At 36.1% G+C, this 18,131-nt stretch overlaps 1 protein-coding gene across 7 annotated transcripts in view; it reads left to right on the top strand.

The window, feature by feature from the left end:
• Positions 1–18,131, top strand: part of MEIS2 (Meis homeobox 2) — a 202,300-nt gene that overhangs the window by 130,787 nt on the left and 53,382 nt on the right. For all 7 annotated transcript variants that reach the window (XM_012766356.3, XM_012766359.3, XM_012766354.3 and 4 more), the window contains exon 9: positions 14,496–14,572. In XM_012766356.3, the coding sequence (XP_012621810.1) occupies positions 14,496–14,572 (77 nt within the window). The remainder of the gene's footprint in view (positions 1–14,495; positions 14,573–18,131) is intronic.

The raw sequence follows: 18,131 nt of genomic DNA, 5'->3' as shown, positions 1-18,131 counted from the left end.
CCAATCTGTGTTTCTGCGTTGCTCCAGTCACCTGGCTTTTTAAATATCTAGCCCAGGATGTGGCAGCTATCCATCAACGTATGTAGAATTGTGCAAATATTACTATGATAAAATGCACATAGGCTTATTTATTTCTTTTAATAGTGTATTCCCAGGCCATTTCAGAATTGGCTGGTTAGGTTGGAAAAAGGTGAAGACCTTATAAAATAGTGGTTTATACATTTCTTCATGAATTTCCTGTTTGTGCTGTACACTGTATGAAAATTTTACATGTTCAAATACCTGAACTGAAAAGTCCTTCCTTTAGTTTCCTCCAGGTCAGACTTGATACTAAGTGGATACCAATTGCCAGCTGAGACTGTCCAAACAAGGCGAGTTTGTCGATCTAGTTTCCTCAATATCCATATTAAAATCAAGTCACAGTCATATATAGGAAGTCCAGATCATGACTTGGATGGTGTGTGGACTTTCATCCACACTTCTGGCCTCATTGAGATAATTTTTTCTCTTTTTTTTGAGACAGAGTCTCACTCTGTTGCCCTGGCTAGAGTTCCGTGGCATCAGCCTCGCTTACAGCAACCTCAAACTTCTGGGCTCAAGTGATCCTTCTGCCTCAGCCTCCCAAGTAGCTGGGACTACAGGCATGGGCCACCGTGCCCGGCTAATTTTTTCTATATATTTTTAGTTGTCCAGCTAATTTCTTTCTATTTTTAGTAGAGATGGAGTCTCACTCTTGCCCAGGCTGGTCTTGAACTCCTGACCTTGAGCAATCCTCCCACCTTGGCCTTCCAGAGTGCTAGGATTATATGTGTGAGCCACCACACTTGGCCTTTGAGATAATTTTTTATTCCTCCTATTTACCTCTCGCTGAAAACTGCTTTCTCTTTCCTCCTGTAAGAAAATGTCCTCATTTAGATAAAGCTTAATCAATACTTCTGTGGTATATATTAATACATATGAATAGTATTTTGGATTTGTTTAAAGGATTTTCTGCTAGAGTCTTTCTTCCTTTAGAGTCTAAAGGCCATTTCTGACTTATTTTTTGCCATGTGGCAATCCTTAAGTGTTTTGTTTAACTTAGGAAACTAAACCCACTCAGCTTATGTTGTATGAGGGTATATTTCCAATTACTCAAATAGGAGTCTTTAAATTATTTAAGTATTTTAATGATGTATATGATTCAGTCAGTAACACATAAGTAGCTAAAATACCTTCAAATTTTTCTTCAAACTACAGTCGGCCCTCTGTATCGGTAGGTTCCACATAAGTGGATTCAACCAACTACAGATTTAAAATATTAAAAAATAAAAACAATAAAAATAACAATACAACAATAGAAATAATATAAATAAAAACAATGCAGTATTACAAGTATTTACATAGTATTTACATTATATTAGGTATTATAAGTAATCTAAACATTATTTAAAGCATACAGGAGGATGCGCATAGGTCAAATGCAAATACTATACCATTTTATATCAATATTTGGGCATCGTTTGATTTTGGTATCTGAGGGGGTCTTGGAACCAATGCCCGACAGATACCAAGGGACAACTATACCATATTTCAGATGAAAACCTTACCTTTGTTTTATGATCAACCAGTCAACTTACCTTGCTCTGAAATATTAATGTTGTTTGCATTAATACTAAATATGGGTCACATTTAAGCTCATCTGCCAAAGCCACAATATAGCAGGTATCAGAAATACTGGAGGGCTTTGCCCATTACACAGAAAAGCCATTTATTTAACAGGCACCAATGATCAGCATGGATGCTCAACTAATCAAAGCAATGTTGGTCATACTGGTTCATATCATTTGAACTTAGCTACATTAAAGGTTTGTCCTTTGAAAGTTTGATTTTTATGGAGACAGCCATCTTCGAGACTTCTTAAATCTTTGTAAGAAATACTTACATGCAAAAATAGAATTATTTGTTTCTAAGAATGTAGAGATATACTACTAATTTCTAATATACAAATTAGGAGAAATAAGAGGTGGCTATTGCTTTCTATAAAATCTTACTACTTAAATGGATTGAAAAAATATGGCCACTGTAGTAATTTCATATATTCATATTTTAAATATGACCCTCATTATTCCTATTTCTTTTGCCCAAGTGTTGATAAGCAGACACAAACATAGTAGAAAGGTAATTAGAAGACTACTTTCTGCCAGGTGAACTTGACTACCCAAGCTAAGAGCCTTTTCTGAATATTTTCTGATTTGCTACCCAAATGAGGAAGAAAATAGCCACATCTTACTATCTAAGTAAGCTATAAACATATATTATCATATAAGCTTATTTTTGCCGAAACTACTGTAAATTTTTGTGTGTTTTTTTCAGACCATAAATTTCTAATTTATTTGGATTTATATGCCATAGCATTCAATTATGCCGGTAAAAGGCTAAATACTATCCAATGATTTGTTATTTTAATATTTAATCACTTTTATCTTGAATGAGTGAATCTTTAGTCAGTAGATATCCAGAGTCATGAAGATATATGTATTCATTTTGTTTGATTAATGACATGAATTAGTTTATGATCTTACATATTTAATTACCAGAAGAAATATATGCATAGGTATGATGCAAAGACACTTTGAAAGTACTCCATTTACTAATGAGCTGATTTGGTTGATACACAAACTGGAAACAAATCACAAAGTAATATTTTTTCATCTGCCCAGAAATACTTTATATTTAAAGCATTCATGTGTTCTAGAGCTTAGGTGAAACAGTAACAGGGCCTATATATACACAAAGATAGATACTAATCAGTTGATTTGTTCTACATACAAATTGGAAATTGACAAAGTGATTTTTTTTCATATGCTCAGAAATACTTTATATTTAAAGTATTCATGTGTTCTAGAAATTAGATAACACAGTAACAAGGCCTGTATATGAGAGATAGATAAATCTTGTGGCAGTACCTTTTTCTGTCTCCATCTTGATTTAGTTTAACTTTCACTACACAGGCTGCTCTATCAAAAAAAAAAAAGGGAAGGAAAAACAAATTGATAAGATAAAACTGTAGAGAGTTCCAAAATAAATACTGCTAACTGACCTTTTTGATGGCCTGGTAAAGAATTTTCTTATTATGATCAGTTATTGTAGTTGATTGCTTAATTTACTAGTACATTGCTTAACTAGAGTAAATACTTGAATGATGAGCTTGTCTTATTTTGTCGCATTTTGTGAACAGACTGGTAATGATGTTTCTCACTTTTTTTTTTTTTTTTTTTTGAGACAGAGTCTCACTTTGTTGCCCAGGCTAGAGTGAGTGCCGTGGCATCAGCCTAGCTCACAGCAACCTCAATCTCAGTCTCCAGAGTAGCTGGGACTACAGGCATGCATCACCGTGCCTGGCTCACTTTTTGTATATATATTTTTAGTTGGTCAATTAATTTCTTTCTATTTTTAGTAGAGACAGGGTCTCACTCAGGCTGGTTTGGAACTCCTGACCTTGAGTGATCCGCCCGCCTCGACCTCCCAGAGTGCTAGGATTACAGGCATGAGCCACCGCGCCCGGCCAGTTTCTCACATATTTTAATAAGTCAGATAAATTCCAAAACAGTTTAAGAATATGGGACTACAGTTAAACAAGAAAAAAGCCAAACGTTTTGAGTCCACCTTTTTAAAAGAGTGTTCGTCTCCGTGTATAATTTTATCCAACACTCATTTATATGCAGAAAGAAGCTCTATATATGTCAGAAAAAGAAAGATGTTCTGAACCTGGGAACCAAGTTTTTTTTTTTTTTTTTTTTTGAGACAGAGTCTCACTTTGTTGTCCAGGCTAGAGTGAGTGCCGTGGCGTCAGCCTAGCTCACAGCAACCTCAAACTCCTGGGCTCGAGTGATCCTTCTGCCTCAGCCTCCCGAGTAGCTGGGACTACAGGCATGTGCCACTATGCCCGGCTAATTTTTTATATATATATATCAGTTGGCCAATTAATTTCTTTCTGTTTATAGTAGAGACGGGGTCTCGCTCTTGCTCAGGCTGGTTTTGAACTCCTGACCTTGAGCAATCCGCCCGCCTCGGCCTCCCAAGAGCTAGGATTACAGGCGTGAGCCACAGCGCCCGGCCGGGAACCAAGTTTTTAATACTGGTGTTTTACACCTTAGAGTTTTTGTCTTGGTGAACTTTAGAATGAAAGAATTAATTCTTCTTAAGGGATTGTGTTTCATTATAGCCCCCGCTGATTAAAACCTTCTCTATGATATGGTACCAAGAAACGATGGTACCATCGTCACTGGTACCATCAGTCACTGTTAAGGTTCTCTTTTTACCCACTGCTGTCCATCATAAGAAGTCATTAGTTTACAGCTACTTCCTTCTTGTTTTTATGACTTTTTAGCTTATCATTAACCCCATTCTCTTATCCTGTCCTCTGAGATGAGCAAAGAAGATAATATCCACAGCATTTCCATTGCTTACTCTAGAGATAATAACCTTTTTGAAAAAAGATAACCCTCAGTTTCTTTAAACAACCCCTTCCTCTTTCAATACGTGTTAGCTTTCTCTTGTCAAACTAGAGCTGCGTGTATTTTTACGGTAAATCAGACAAAATTACTCATTGCATAGTCTGTGCAAATAAAATTGGACTAAACATACTGGAATTGTTTATTATAGTTTTGAATGTTGCTTAATAATTCCTTAACATTTATCCCATATGTTTTCATCCAGACTTTTTTTTCATGCTATTAAAGAAATGTTAATTGCTAATCCTCATTTCCTTCTAACTTCGTCTCATATGGCATTGTGTCTGGACCTGTTAAAAAGGATTGTTGTCATAAGATTAGATACAAGTATCTTGGTTGTCTAGACATTATATAACTCTCTACCACATACTTCAGATCCTGTTTTAAAGCAACCCCTAGCCTATTTAACAAGAAGAAATTAAATGTTAATGAAACATCCCATGCACTTATTTCTTTTCCACAGCTTGTCAATGTCACCATCTGGGTTTGCCAATTTCTTCTCAGTCCTCTACCCAAAGTTTTACTCTTGTTTTAAGTAAAAGCTGATTTTCACTATTTCAGGTTTGATGTGGAAATAAGTTGGTGTTTATTGTCTCTTTGTCTTCTTCCTTAAATTTCCCTTCTCATGTACTATCTAGCTTTCACCTCAACTAACTTCCCTTTCTCTGATTTTAAAATAGCATTTTTAGGATGCAAAGAAATCACTTGTTTGCATTTTCAAACTTGATTAGTTAAACATGCATGTATTGGGTACCTCTTAAATGTCAGATATGGAACTAGTCTCTGGAAGTAAAATTTGGAGAGCCAGTCTCTGTTCTCTAGCAGCGTGTAGTCTAATAAGGGAGACAGACAAATAAGCAAGTATTTGTAATACAATCTGGCAAATGGGAAAAAGAGAGGGTGGCATAAGAATACATAGGGTATGAGTGTTATTAAATAACTTACAGGATAAAATCTGGATATTGGCATTTATAATTCCTAGCTAGAAATATGATGTTCCATAAGAAATGTTCTTTGAGATTATGAGTGTGAAATTTCTTCTCACTGGGAAAATCAAGGACATCTTAAGAGAGGAGGAGGCCAACTAGGCTTGGTCGAGCCATCTTGGTTCAGTATCTTCAGCCATCTTGCTCAGTTTTGTTAGGCAAAAAATAAGAAGTTTGAATTAGATGACCTCTAATGTCCTTTCTAGTTCTAAAACTCTGAGTCTGTGAGTTTTTCTTTTGCAGTTCACTGAAAAATCTAAATAGTCTAAACCTGTTTTGAAATCTATTTCAACAAATGACCCATAAAATAAATAAGCACAAAATTCAATTTTTTGGAAAAGTGGTCTGGCTGTAGAACTGAGTGGCCCCATAAAATATTAATTTGGTCATAGTGTGGAAATGTGAAATGATTGTTAAATGAGTCAAGGCCTTATTTGTGGCTTTTGGCTCATTTAGTAAGATTACCCATTAGCCATGTAGGCAGCATAACATGCATGGCCAAGCAGCTCATGGGAGCATCCTAACAAATGTTAAATAAAAATTATCTTTCTCTAGCCTTAGGAATGAATTTCCGTTATTTTCAAAATAGGACTGTGCTCAGCTTTAAAGTCTCAATCAATAGGAAAACGATTATATTCACTGTGCTTGAAATTCTGAATCTTATCTGCAAATGTTTTCTAATATGTTTTTCTAATATATTTTTATGCCTTTTTGGAAGTTTAGAGGTAAAAGGAATGTTGTTGGTATATGACCATCACTTAATTCCATCACTCGTATTCATATAAACTCCCTCTGTACTGTTAGAATATGTATATATGATGTTTCTCCTTGCAGATACAAAAAGTGTTTCTCCTTAATCTAAGACACTTTTTCCTTTCAGTAATTAGCTAGGATATCTTTAAAAAATTCCTTCTCCATTTTTCTATTTCATCTATATCTTAATAATAACAGATTTAACTGTGCTTAAAATCTCTATACAATAATCCATCAGGCTCATTCAGTGTTCCTTTATCTTATCTGCAGAAGAGAGTGTACTTTTCTCTTTGCTCTTTTCAATGAGCCTTCCCACTGTGGCTCCAAGTATCAACCAAATGTGTTAATCTCTTAGGATCTGGCTATTATTACAATCTCTCAAACCTTTCCTGAATGTTAAAGGATGTGATTATTATAATTCAATCCATTTACTTCCATGTAAACTCAAATGGAAATGAATCTTCCTGAAATAGTCACATTTTCTTCCTCCCAAATATATATCTGGCATTAGAAAAAAAAAAAAAAAACTACTAATTTGAATCCGAAGTCTGTTTCCATGACACCAAACATCTGGATGAAAAGTAAAAAATTCAGTAGATGTTTTCAAATACCCAAATATTGCTAAATGTTCAGTTAAATGATTGAATCTTTCCATATTTATCTGGGTATTTATGCATTATATATTTGGCACAGCTGGTCCTTTCTATCAAGAAGCAGTGTCAATTTCAGAACAAATGCATTCAATAACAAGTATGTATTGAAGGACCTATTCTGTAGGAAATACTGTACTAAGTGCTGTAGAAAGTTCAAGGTTAAATAATTCTTGAACTCTGCCCTCAAATAGTTTGCAGTCCACTGAGGGCTTTAACACAAGTGCACATATATGCAGAAAGATAATATGGAGTAAATGAAAAACCCAAGAGAGGAGGAGAGAAAGCACCGGGAAAGTTTGGGGTGCGAGGAGGGACTGCTTCTGGCTTGGGAGTTTTCCACTGGTTGGACTGTGGAAGGGAATGTTGTGATCACATACCATTGGAAATACGCTCTTCCTTCAGCAGCTGCGTAAGGGAATTGTACTGAAATCAAATAACCCTAAATTAGCCAGAAGATTGCAATAGTCATTTTGCGTTATCACAGCCATTGGTTGCCGTAAGTTTTTTGAGTCTAAATGTGCTTCTCAGGTATATTTTGATTAGCAAATTTATATTCATCTCCCTTAAGAGTTTCAATTTACATATGAAACATGCTGAAGTTTATTCTCTGTGGTCATTTTTAAAAAAGTATCATCAAAATTTCACCTTATAACCTTTGCTTTTTCTATTTAGACACAAAATTTTCACAATTCCATGTATATATTGTCTACTTAAGCCTCTATGCCTCTATCTTCCAAATTTTGTGGTTTGTATTTTTTTTTTAACTGTTGGAATAACAACTCTGATAAACTTTTTTTAAATCCCAAATTTTTGGCCGGGCGCAGTGGCTCACGCTTGTATTCCTAGCACTCTACGAGGACGAGGTGGAAGGATTGCTTGACTCAGCCTGAGCAAGAGCAAGACCCCATCTTTACTAAAGATAGAAAAATCAGCCAGCGTCCTGGTGTGAGCCTGTAGCCCCACCTACTCGGGAGGCTGAGGCAGAAGGATCACTGGAGCCCAGGAGTTTGAGGTTATAGTGAGCTAGGCTGATGCCTCAGCACTCTACCCAGGGACTGTGCCTCAAGAAAATAATTAATTAAATAAAATAAAAATAAATAAATAAATACCAAATTCTCTAGTTTTTGCTATGTTTGACCAGAGTCTGTAGGTATAGGTTAAAGCAAAATGAGTCATTTATTTTTATTTCTTTTCCTTCTTCCTCCTCCTCCTCCTCTTATTCCTCATTGTCCTCCTTTTTCTTTTTTTTAAACAATAGACAACCATTTTTGCTGGAAGGGGAAAGGGAATAACCTGAGAAAGGTCTAGATGACCTAAATTGGGCCATGTGTATTATTCAGAACTAACTTACTGGCTCAAGTGACTGAAAAGTGAAAGCTGGCTAGTTTTAGGTAAAGCTGAAACCAGATGTAGAAATGATATCAGGAATCTATTTTCTATATCTGTTGGCTCTGGTTTTGTCTACATGAGCTTCATTCTCAGTCAGGTTCTTCTCATTTGGTGGCAGCAGTGGCCATCAGCAACTCCAGGCACACACCCTACTGACTAACCCCAGTGAAAAAAGAACACCTGACAGTTCCATGACTGACTCCTATTAACCTAACTTGGCTTCCATCTTGAATGCAGCCAGCAAGATGACTTGTGTTGACTGGCTAAACCTGGGTCACTTAACCACCCCTGAGCACATCCGTAAAGTAAAATCAGGGCACTATTACCAAAAGAAAGGGGAAATGACACTTCAGTAAAAAACATTAATGTTAGAATGGGAAAGTCCTCCAATAAATGTCAGGCAAGCAGGTGATGTGGTTATCCCAACTCTTACCAAGGTCTATTTATATGACCTCATACATATCATTTAGCCCTGTGAGCCTTGGTTTTCTCATCTAAATAAATTAGGTCTACGGCCAAGGTCTGTCTAAAAACCTTTTGACTCTAATATATTGTGATTCTGATCTCAAGAGCTAGAGACAAGGATAAACAGTCAAGAGAATATAGAGATTTAAATATAGCAACCCAAATCAAGAAATACCTCCTGTTTCATGTATAAGAGCTTCAGGTAGAAACAGAAGTTAGGTGGGCAGTAGAATAGCAAAGGGTTTTTACTGCATCTTGATACGGTGTTTAGAAGCTCAGACAACTTGAAAGGAGTGTGTGTGTGTGTGTGTGTGTGTGTGTGTGTGTGTGTGTCACAGAAAGAGTCAGTGAGATTGAGAATTAACCATCACAAATTTTATTATTATATTCTCTCTTGATGTTTTAATATCCCATGTACACCTTCGGAGACCTCTTTATTTTACCATCACAGAGACTGTCCAAGGCACAGTCTTTGTTAAAGGTGACAGAACTATTGACAAAGCTTGGATGAAAACTTATGTCTATTTTTTTTTCATTCTTTCTGCAAATATTGAAAGGCGCTGAGACAAGAGTAGGGAGAAATATAAAAGTTAAAAATCCCAAGGTTTTACCTTCCGAGAGATGTAAATAAGACATGACAATGAAAAGCTAAAATTTATAAATACCAAGTAATGCTATGGAAATTTTCCCCCCTTTTTTATTTCAGCATAATTATGGGGGTACAAATGTTAAGGTTACATACATTGCTATTGCCTTCCCTCCCCCCTCGAGTCAGAGCTTCAAGCGTGTCCATCCCCCTGACAATGCACATTACACTTATAATGTATATATATAAACCCATCCCCTTCCCCCCCACCTGCACGATACCCATACTATGGGAATTTGATAGAAAGGAGATTACTTTCCACTACAAGGATGGGATAGGTTTAAAATGTCTTTATTATTTCTTATTTTACCTTCCAAACTCAGGAGATGTATACATCCTATTCATAGCATGGGAATTCTTGTTTACATAATAAAAAGGTATTAAATTAATGACCATCAAATAAACTTGGCATTCCAGGAATATACACTTATTTATCCAGGGGTTAAGTCCTCAGCATGTCTATGTGTACCCCATTCCAGTAAGCATGGCCCTAGATCAATAAATGACATCTGCCCAATGCATTCCATTGTCCACATTAGAGAAATTACTTAGAGGGTTTCATGTATGAGTGGCACCATCAAAATCATGTTCACCTGGATTAACTCTGTAAAATATTTGTTTTGGAGGGGAGCAAGGAAAATGAAATGGTCATCATAATGATCAATTTCCAAGTAAGTATTTATTCAAACTGAGATCCTGCTCAACAAGTTACTTGACCATTTGTTTAAGAGGTTGTATTGCATCATCACAGAAGTGATTTGACAATTTGCACATTGTTCCATTTTTATAGCACTTATCTAGTCAACTTTATAGACCAGCAAGTGAGTCAGACTTATCAGGTAGGAAAGTAACTTAAGAGGCAGAACTGATCCTGGCAATGTCTTGCTTTAAAAAATATCTAGTGAGAGTTGCCACAATGTAAAAGTATAAAAAGTTAAATGATTATGATTTTATTTAAAAAATATGAAATGTATAAACTACTTACAATTATAATACATTAATTATATTTTTTAAATTTGTATTTAAATTTGTACAAAAATGATTTGAAGCAATATACACATAGACAATATGAGAGTATATCAACAAAAAGTTTCTACCCTATGCCCTAGACAACATGAACCATGATTCAGTGTGTATTTTTCCAGATGTTTTTCTTGCACAAAAAGCATAGATATGCATATATTTAATTTATTTATTTATCAAAAATGGATAATATATGTTGTTGTTCTACAACTTGCTTTTTTCACTCAATCATATGTGGAGAAAAGCTTTTCATGAGAACCTCACATTTTATTTAACTATGATCCAGTTGATAGACATTTAGGTTAATTCTAATTTTTTAGCCTTCCAAATATTACCTTTTCATTCATTGTGCACTTCTAATTTATGAGGTGATTCAAAGTATCATTTAAAATTTTAAAACATCAGTATAAATCCTTTCAATGTAGAATAAAGTTTATGATAAATCATTTTCAGTTTGGACATCACTGGAGAGGGGTTAGTCAGAAAAGAAGATGATTATTAGGTGGTTTCAGCTGCAAAACTATCCCACTGATGTATTCTAAGGATATTGTGGATCTATTTCCATGTGCCTGATAAACCAGATCAACCCTGAAAAGAAAAAAATAAGGCCCAACCAAAGTCAGTAACTTGAATAAAGATAATATCTTACTTTCAAATGAATCCTTAGAAGAAAGACAATTTAAAAATATTTTCTATCTGCATTAAGTCGTAAGCCATACATATCTTACTAGCTTTTTGAACAGCTGTCAGTTGATATTCAAAGTAAAAGGATCTTTGCAATTCACTTCTTCTGTTCAACAGTAGTTTTAGAATTATTTTGAGATGTGAAAAACTTTAACCTATGCTGGTTCTTTCTTGATGAAGGGAATCATCATCATCGTTATTATGTTACGATACGTGCTCTGATCTGTAAGCTGGCCACCTCTGGGCCACCAGACCAGAGTGAGTTGCCCCCAACAGTGAGCAGACTAAACTATAGCCTTAGTCCAAAAATATGGAAACTGACAACAAATTATTGCTTGTGGTCTACTTCCAGTTTTCAAGTGCAAACATACCAAAGTTTATTTTAAATCTGAGCCAGTCAGACATTTAGTAATATACATCAAAGAAGAAGTGAAGGCTTCCCATGTTTATTATTTCAATATGATGTCTGTTCTAATAAAGCAGAAGAATGCATATGATAGACCTTGTAGTAGAAATTCTCTAGTTCCACAGTTTGGCCTTAAATATATACATATATTTGTAAATTAATCCAAAACACATTGCCATGGTTCCAATTCCTCTGGAAGCTGATTGTTTTCTACTCCTTTTTTAATTTTAGAAATATAGTGGCTGACTGCCAGAGCACTTTCAGATAAACAGTCCACCCTATGTATAAAAGGGGCATGGAATCACGAATGTTCAAAAACCACAGACCGTTATTTAAATAAGTTAAAGTTATTATGGTCTTCCCTATTAATTAAAAAAAAGCCATCTGTGCAAGGTGAATTTTGGTAAGGTACCAATTTTTTTAATGATTGTGAATGGAATTTGCCACTGCTTTCATAGTGAAAGTACAGCTCAGGGATTCCCAAGATAAAATGTACTGTTTATGTAATTCTGTGGTCTTCTACTAAATTCCTAATAAAACACTGGAAAGAATTCTTGTTATTCAATCAGAATTTACAATCAAACTGGAAGGAATTGGCTCTCCAGTAGCATCCCTTTTCCATTCTTCCACTTTCTTAACATCCTAAACCTTTATTACATCTAAGCCTTCTCTCTCTCTCTCTCTCTCTCTCTCTCTCTCTCTCTCTCTCTCTCTCTCTCTCTCTCTCCCTCTCCCTCTCCCTCTCCCTCTCCCTCTCCCTCTCCCTCTCCCTCTCTTTCTTGCTGTCTGTCACACACACACCCTATAACCCACATTTTGTCAGAACTGTTTTGGGCAAATGCATCACAACAGCGAGCAAGCCCAAATACACACAAAAAATTGAAAACTCTATGTAAAGCAACAGTACGCTGGAAGACATTACCAGCACATTACCAGTGCAGATCTAGACTCTGTTTTGATGCATCCTTATTTTCATTTTCATTTTTGCTATTTGCAAAATTTATTTCCATTGGGCCAATAACCTATAAACCTAGCCTCTCAAAATCTCAGAGGGACAAAAAGTCAGAAGGCGCTCCTCCCTCGAATTTGGCAGGAAAATACCATGATGAGGATTCTTTTTTTATTTTTTTCGTTATTGCCTCCCCACCCACCACCCATGTTTTCAGTCAATTAAAATTTGTACTCTAGGCCTTTTCCAGTTTGAAGCCACACCAGCGTTAGTGATGAGCAATCCTTCTTGTTTGTGCAGTCATTCATTATCTCCATTACCAAAAGGAGAATAGAGGACAATTACATTGTTTGGACGAATCAGAGTGTTAGGAGGAGTATTTGTCATGGTGGCAGAGTGCAGCACCTGACAGGCCAGGATTGATGGCGAGGAATGAGTGTGAGTGGCCAAAGCAGCCTCATAGGATGCAAATTACTGACTGTGGATTCCAATTTATCCTGTTCATTTTTCTTGCCCGTGCTGAAGACCATTAGTGGTTTTTGAAGCAGTGAAGGGGTCATTACTAATGTGGGTAGGCTCGAAGCAGGAGGGGGAAAGGAGGGGAAAAGCCTTCTGTAATTACACAGCTTTCAGGAACAGGCTGGAGGCCCTAGCCAAAAAAGTGTCAACACCTCGCAATCAGAAAAATTTATTTTCATTTTATGCTTAACCCATATTAACTCAACATTATCATCTTTCTTTGTTAACATTTGCAGAATATTAAAAGCCTGGCTTCTATATTAATACAAATCTAGTTAACCCCTTTTGCTATATGGGGGATTTTGTTTAACCTAATGGCATTTGGGTTTGCTAATAAGTAATTGTGCACATTTTGGATAATGTATGCTATTATAGAAGATGAAATACCTGAAGAATAAAATCTCAGATGATTGAAAAACATTCACTTTCTCAAATAGTGGAATGATTAGAATGCTCTGAATGGAATACTTTGTTGTTCCTAATGTCACCCCTTAATAATGTTGATGGGAAATATTTATTACCGGAGGCTTTCTAGTTTATGAACGACTTTGACATGCTGGATAAAAGTTTACTTTTTTGTTTAAGAAAGCCAGTGAATTTAGAGCAGGGACCTATTTAACAGACATGTTTCATAATTATGTGCATGCCAGTACAGTGTCTTTTAAAGTAAATGCACAAATCTAAAATAACAATCCTAGATATCAGACCGAGACAGGAAACTGGGCTGATAATGGGAGAACTGTTTATTATAAATGTTGGTGCACTTCGATGGGAAGTAAAAAATTAAATCAACTGAAACCTATGGCTTCATTCTCTTATTGCCATACTTTAAGGTAAAATATAAAATTTCTCTATGAAGCATTGCACATAATTGACTCCTTTTGATGTGTGGTCATTGTATGTGACCCTGCTAACCCAGAGCAGTAACCAGTAAAAATGAAAGACTCTTCCATTGTCCCATAAAGGAGTCGACATAAATATACTGTAAGTAAACTATGTTGTCATTCAGTCAGTTGCCATGGCTTCCAAGAACAGTTGTGATTATATACTATCTCACTTCTAAACTTTTACTGTCAATAACCTCAGATAACTAGGAAATAATGATTATATTGAGCCATCTCAACAAAGATAACTTAGAAGAAGGGCTTTATGTAGGTTTTCTAGGAAGCAAAGTAAAATGGGCCTGAAACCAGCTCCCTTTAGTGCAAGGGAAAGGATTGTAGATAACCAAAAATCTGACGCCATCACAGAAGTACTTTACATCCCTGACTGATTAAAGAAATGGAGTAACTGAAAGACCTTGCCTTTTCCTGCTGGCCCTGCAGAGTGTGGCAGCAACATGGGGCTGCTAATACAGGTTTCTAGATTCTTGTCCCTGCCCATATTTCTCAACACATGATAAAAAAAGATGTGAGTAGGAAAATCAAGCCATAGGCTAAAGAAATCACTGAAAGTGGTTTCATTCTTAGACGTAAGTGACTCTTTCTTAACTTCTGATACATCTTTTAAAACATTTGTTTTTTCATTAGCATCCGTACCCTTCCGAAGAGCAGAAGAAACAGTTAGCGCAAGACACAGGACTTACAATCCTCCAAGTAAACAACTGGTGAGTGATCCAAAAATCAATGTCTTTCTCCCATGGCTAAAATGAGATTTCTAAATAATTGTTTTCTCTTTTTGTTTCTAAAACGAATGAAGCTGAGGAGGATAACTTCTGTGTTTCTACCTTGAGGAGTGAAAGTAGTGATTAGGGAGAGGGAAATGGTTTTTGTAAGATTTATTCCTTTTCTCTTTCTGTCTGCCTCTTTCTCTTCTTTTCTTCTCTGTCACTCTTCTTCACCTCACTTTTCCCATCTCCGATGCTTTAAAATTCTCAAATGGAACCACAAATTCTGTTTGGGTCGTTCCTGTTGCAAACAGTTACACTGTGTGTTTTTTGCACAGTCCTCCCAAGGGGTTATCAGTTTGGGGAGGGATTCTTTTGTCTAGGCTTCGAGTGGTGAGATAGATACAGGCTTTAGTATCTCCTAATAGAAATTTACTTACCCTAATTTTTTTTAAAATAGGAAAAAAAGGTTTTTTTTCTATTTTTAGCTTTGTGATTTGGTAGATTACTCCTGTGGTGGTGGATGGACCATCCACTCTTTGTACACGGCTTAGAGGGTAACTGAGGAAAAGGAGGGGCAGAGGATTAAATAAAATGATCACAGTGGCCAAGAAATGATATAGGAATTACTTATCAAAATACTGGCCCAGGTTTTATCAGCAGCTTAATTTTGTTCAGTACATTCTTGGGGTGATGTTCAGATTAATTGAACTGACAGTTCTCTTTCAAAATTCAGGGAAAGTATTTGCACGGATTTCAGGCCTTATACAAACTTAATTACATGGAACTCCATTTTATCATTCTAATTCCATGTAGCAGAGGTTGTATTTACAAATGAGAAGTCTCTGCCTTTATTCACAGCTTTCCTTAATATATTTATCAAAGCAGGTTCATTTACAAAGTGCTCTATCTGTGGGATACAGGCAGGCAGACATTAACAAAGCTTTTAGGTTTATCAGGCTCGCTGCCTGATGAGCTACCCGAGGGTCAATTGATTTTGTGGTTCTGTGATTCATTTTTTTCTCATTTTTCTAGGATCACAATGAGAGACATGCTTGGAGAATTAGCCAGTTTGTCTGCCTTATCTGTCAGGCAATTTTTTTTTTCCCAGGGAAGTCAAGCTACTTAAATTGGCCACAGGAACTGCCGTTATCTGACTTTAATGCACCCTATAGTGTGGATAGCATTTCAATTACACCAGTAACCAAAGCTTAGCTGCAGCCCTTTTCATGCCTAGTGCTGTACAGAAAGTGATGTGCCTACCTACAGAAGCAGAAAATTGAGTTGCCTTGCTTCTGTCAGGGTGATTAATGCAGAAATAAACTGCTAACCTGAAAAGAAAGGCAGAAAGAAAGGATAGACAATACAGACTTGAATTCACTTTAATTTTCTTCTAAAGATTGGAACTATGTACATTTAAAGATACCCTTTAGACCAAAAACTTGGAATGAAAGCTCTAATCTCCAGAGGGGGATGTGTATGTGATTATATGTTGATATGAGCTTCATAGTGTAAATATATATAATATATGTAAACATATATTCTCATTTATGTTCCTAGCACAAGTTATCAGTGGTCTGAAACAATAAAATGAATGCATTCAGTGTTAACTGTAGGAGACTTGTTTGCTCTACATGTCGTTTTATAGCATACTGATTACCAGACTGAACTACTACATATACAGTAGTCTTTGATACAGTTAACATTGTTTTAGAATCATAATTTTTGTACATTTTTGGCAATCCAGAAACGTTGTGATGGGAATTTTTTAAGAAAAATGAAATGTTTCTATGCTGATATTTAGCGTTGACATTTGATCTTTTTCTTTTTGAAAGTGCTATTCCATATAAGCCATTACCTGTACTTTTTGATGTAGTCATTACATTTGAAGAGTGAAGAATTTTTATTATCTGAAGCCCTGTATCTAAAGACCAGCATTTCCCACAATTAGACACCTGGTTGGGATCTGGAAAGAGCACCCTTCCTTTCTGAATTCCTTTGAGCCCCAAGGCATGTACAAGGAGTTCAGTCGGTGTGATATTTTAGGTTTCTTGTTTCTCTATTATTTGAGCCATATTTGCCATAGAATGCCAAGGGTTAGGATGTGACAGTCTGTCACACAGCATACTTTCCATAATACGGTATAAACGTTGACACCTACATCTGTACAAAATAAGTCCATCTTCCTAATTTTCACACTTCCTTCTGAAAAATCCTATAATCCTGCCCTCGGGTCCAATTCTTAGTTAACAGCTACCGTCACTTTGGTAATAAGGTGTGACTTGTGAGTGTAGTACAGCAAATACCTCTCTAAAAGACTACCAAGAATTTATAGTCTCGGGACTGAATTTCTGAGGATTGCAAAAAGAAATTTAAAAGAGAACACCACTTATTTTAATACATTTTGAACATGCCCAATGCCTTGATGAAGACAGCTTCAAAACAGAGAAAGCCATTCAATCTAATTTCAAAGGCAGCATAGTCACTGTTCTTAACTACAAAGTAATGAGTAAGAGAGATGAGAGGAGTGGACTAAAAACTATTTCTCCAGGCCCTGAAAGCTCTCAGTCAAAAAGCACAAGAAATCAGAGCGTAGTTCCTAAACCTTAAACTCATCAGTCAGCTATACCCAGAAATAATACCCATCTCTCTGATTGACGCCAGGTCTTTAGGTTTGTGTGCTGCAAGGTTTGCATCCAAAGAATTAGAGTAGTATAAAAAACCTACAAATCAGACAATCATGGAAGACTTGCTGTTCCAGTTCTGCTTCTCACTTACCTTTTAAAATAGAAAGGCCATGTAAGGTCAAGGTTAGTTAAGCACATCCTGTAAAATAACATCTATGGTAATATGCAATACGGCTCCACACGCACTTGATGGGAGCAATAAGCAATAAAAACAGACCTGTTAAGATCAGTCAGTAATGATGAACTTCAGAACAAATAAGGAAAAAGGAAGTTTAGGAGGTAATTAAGAGAATTAAAGATGTATTATATCTTCTCAGACAATGCAAGAAGTAATCTTAGTGGGCATTTCCAATGTATTTACAGTAGGGAGTATGCAAAAAGTATGCAAAAGCAATAATGTATGCAAAAAGTGATAATGCAACCAAATCAAAATGTGATTTCAGGAAAGGAGTGGAATTTATGGCACTAAGTCATTTTTTTCTACAGTTAGCTCTCAGAAGTCCATAAATAATCAATCACCTAATTAAGACTTTCTTTTTTAAAAAATGATAGCCAGATCTTCAATGTGTGCAACTGCCAAAGCTAATCACAATTGATAAGACTGGCTTTGTAGGCTGGCTAGTTTGTGCAGAGTCAAATCAACTGCAAAACAACCATAGTGCATGCATTAGGAGAGAGGAACAGCAAAGAATCGAATATCCTCAGCCTGAATACCCTCCTCACGGTGCAGAAGCAAACATGGTCTAATTGGACTGAATATTGATTAAAGTTGTAAGGGTAACATAGCATGGTGGGTAAGCACTCAAGCTCAGGAATCAGATTGCATGGGGTTAAAATCCTGGTTTCATCATTTGATAGATGTTTGACCTTCA

This window comes from Microcebus murinus, chromosome 6, assembly GCF_040939455.1.
Source record: "Microcebus murinus isolate Inina chromosome 6, M.murinus_Inina_mat1.0, whole genome shotgun sequence".
In the NCBI taxonomy this organism is placed as follows: domain Eukaryota; kingdom Metazoa; phylum Chordata; class Mammalia; order Primates; family Cheirogaleidae; genus Microcebus; species Microcebus murinus.
This window is presented reverse-complemented; position numbering and strand designations above follow the sequence as displayed.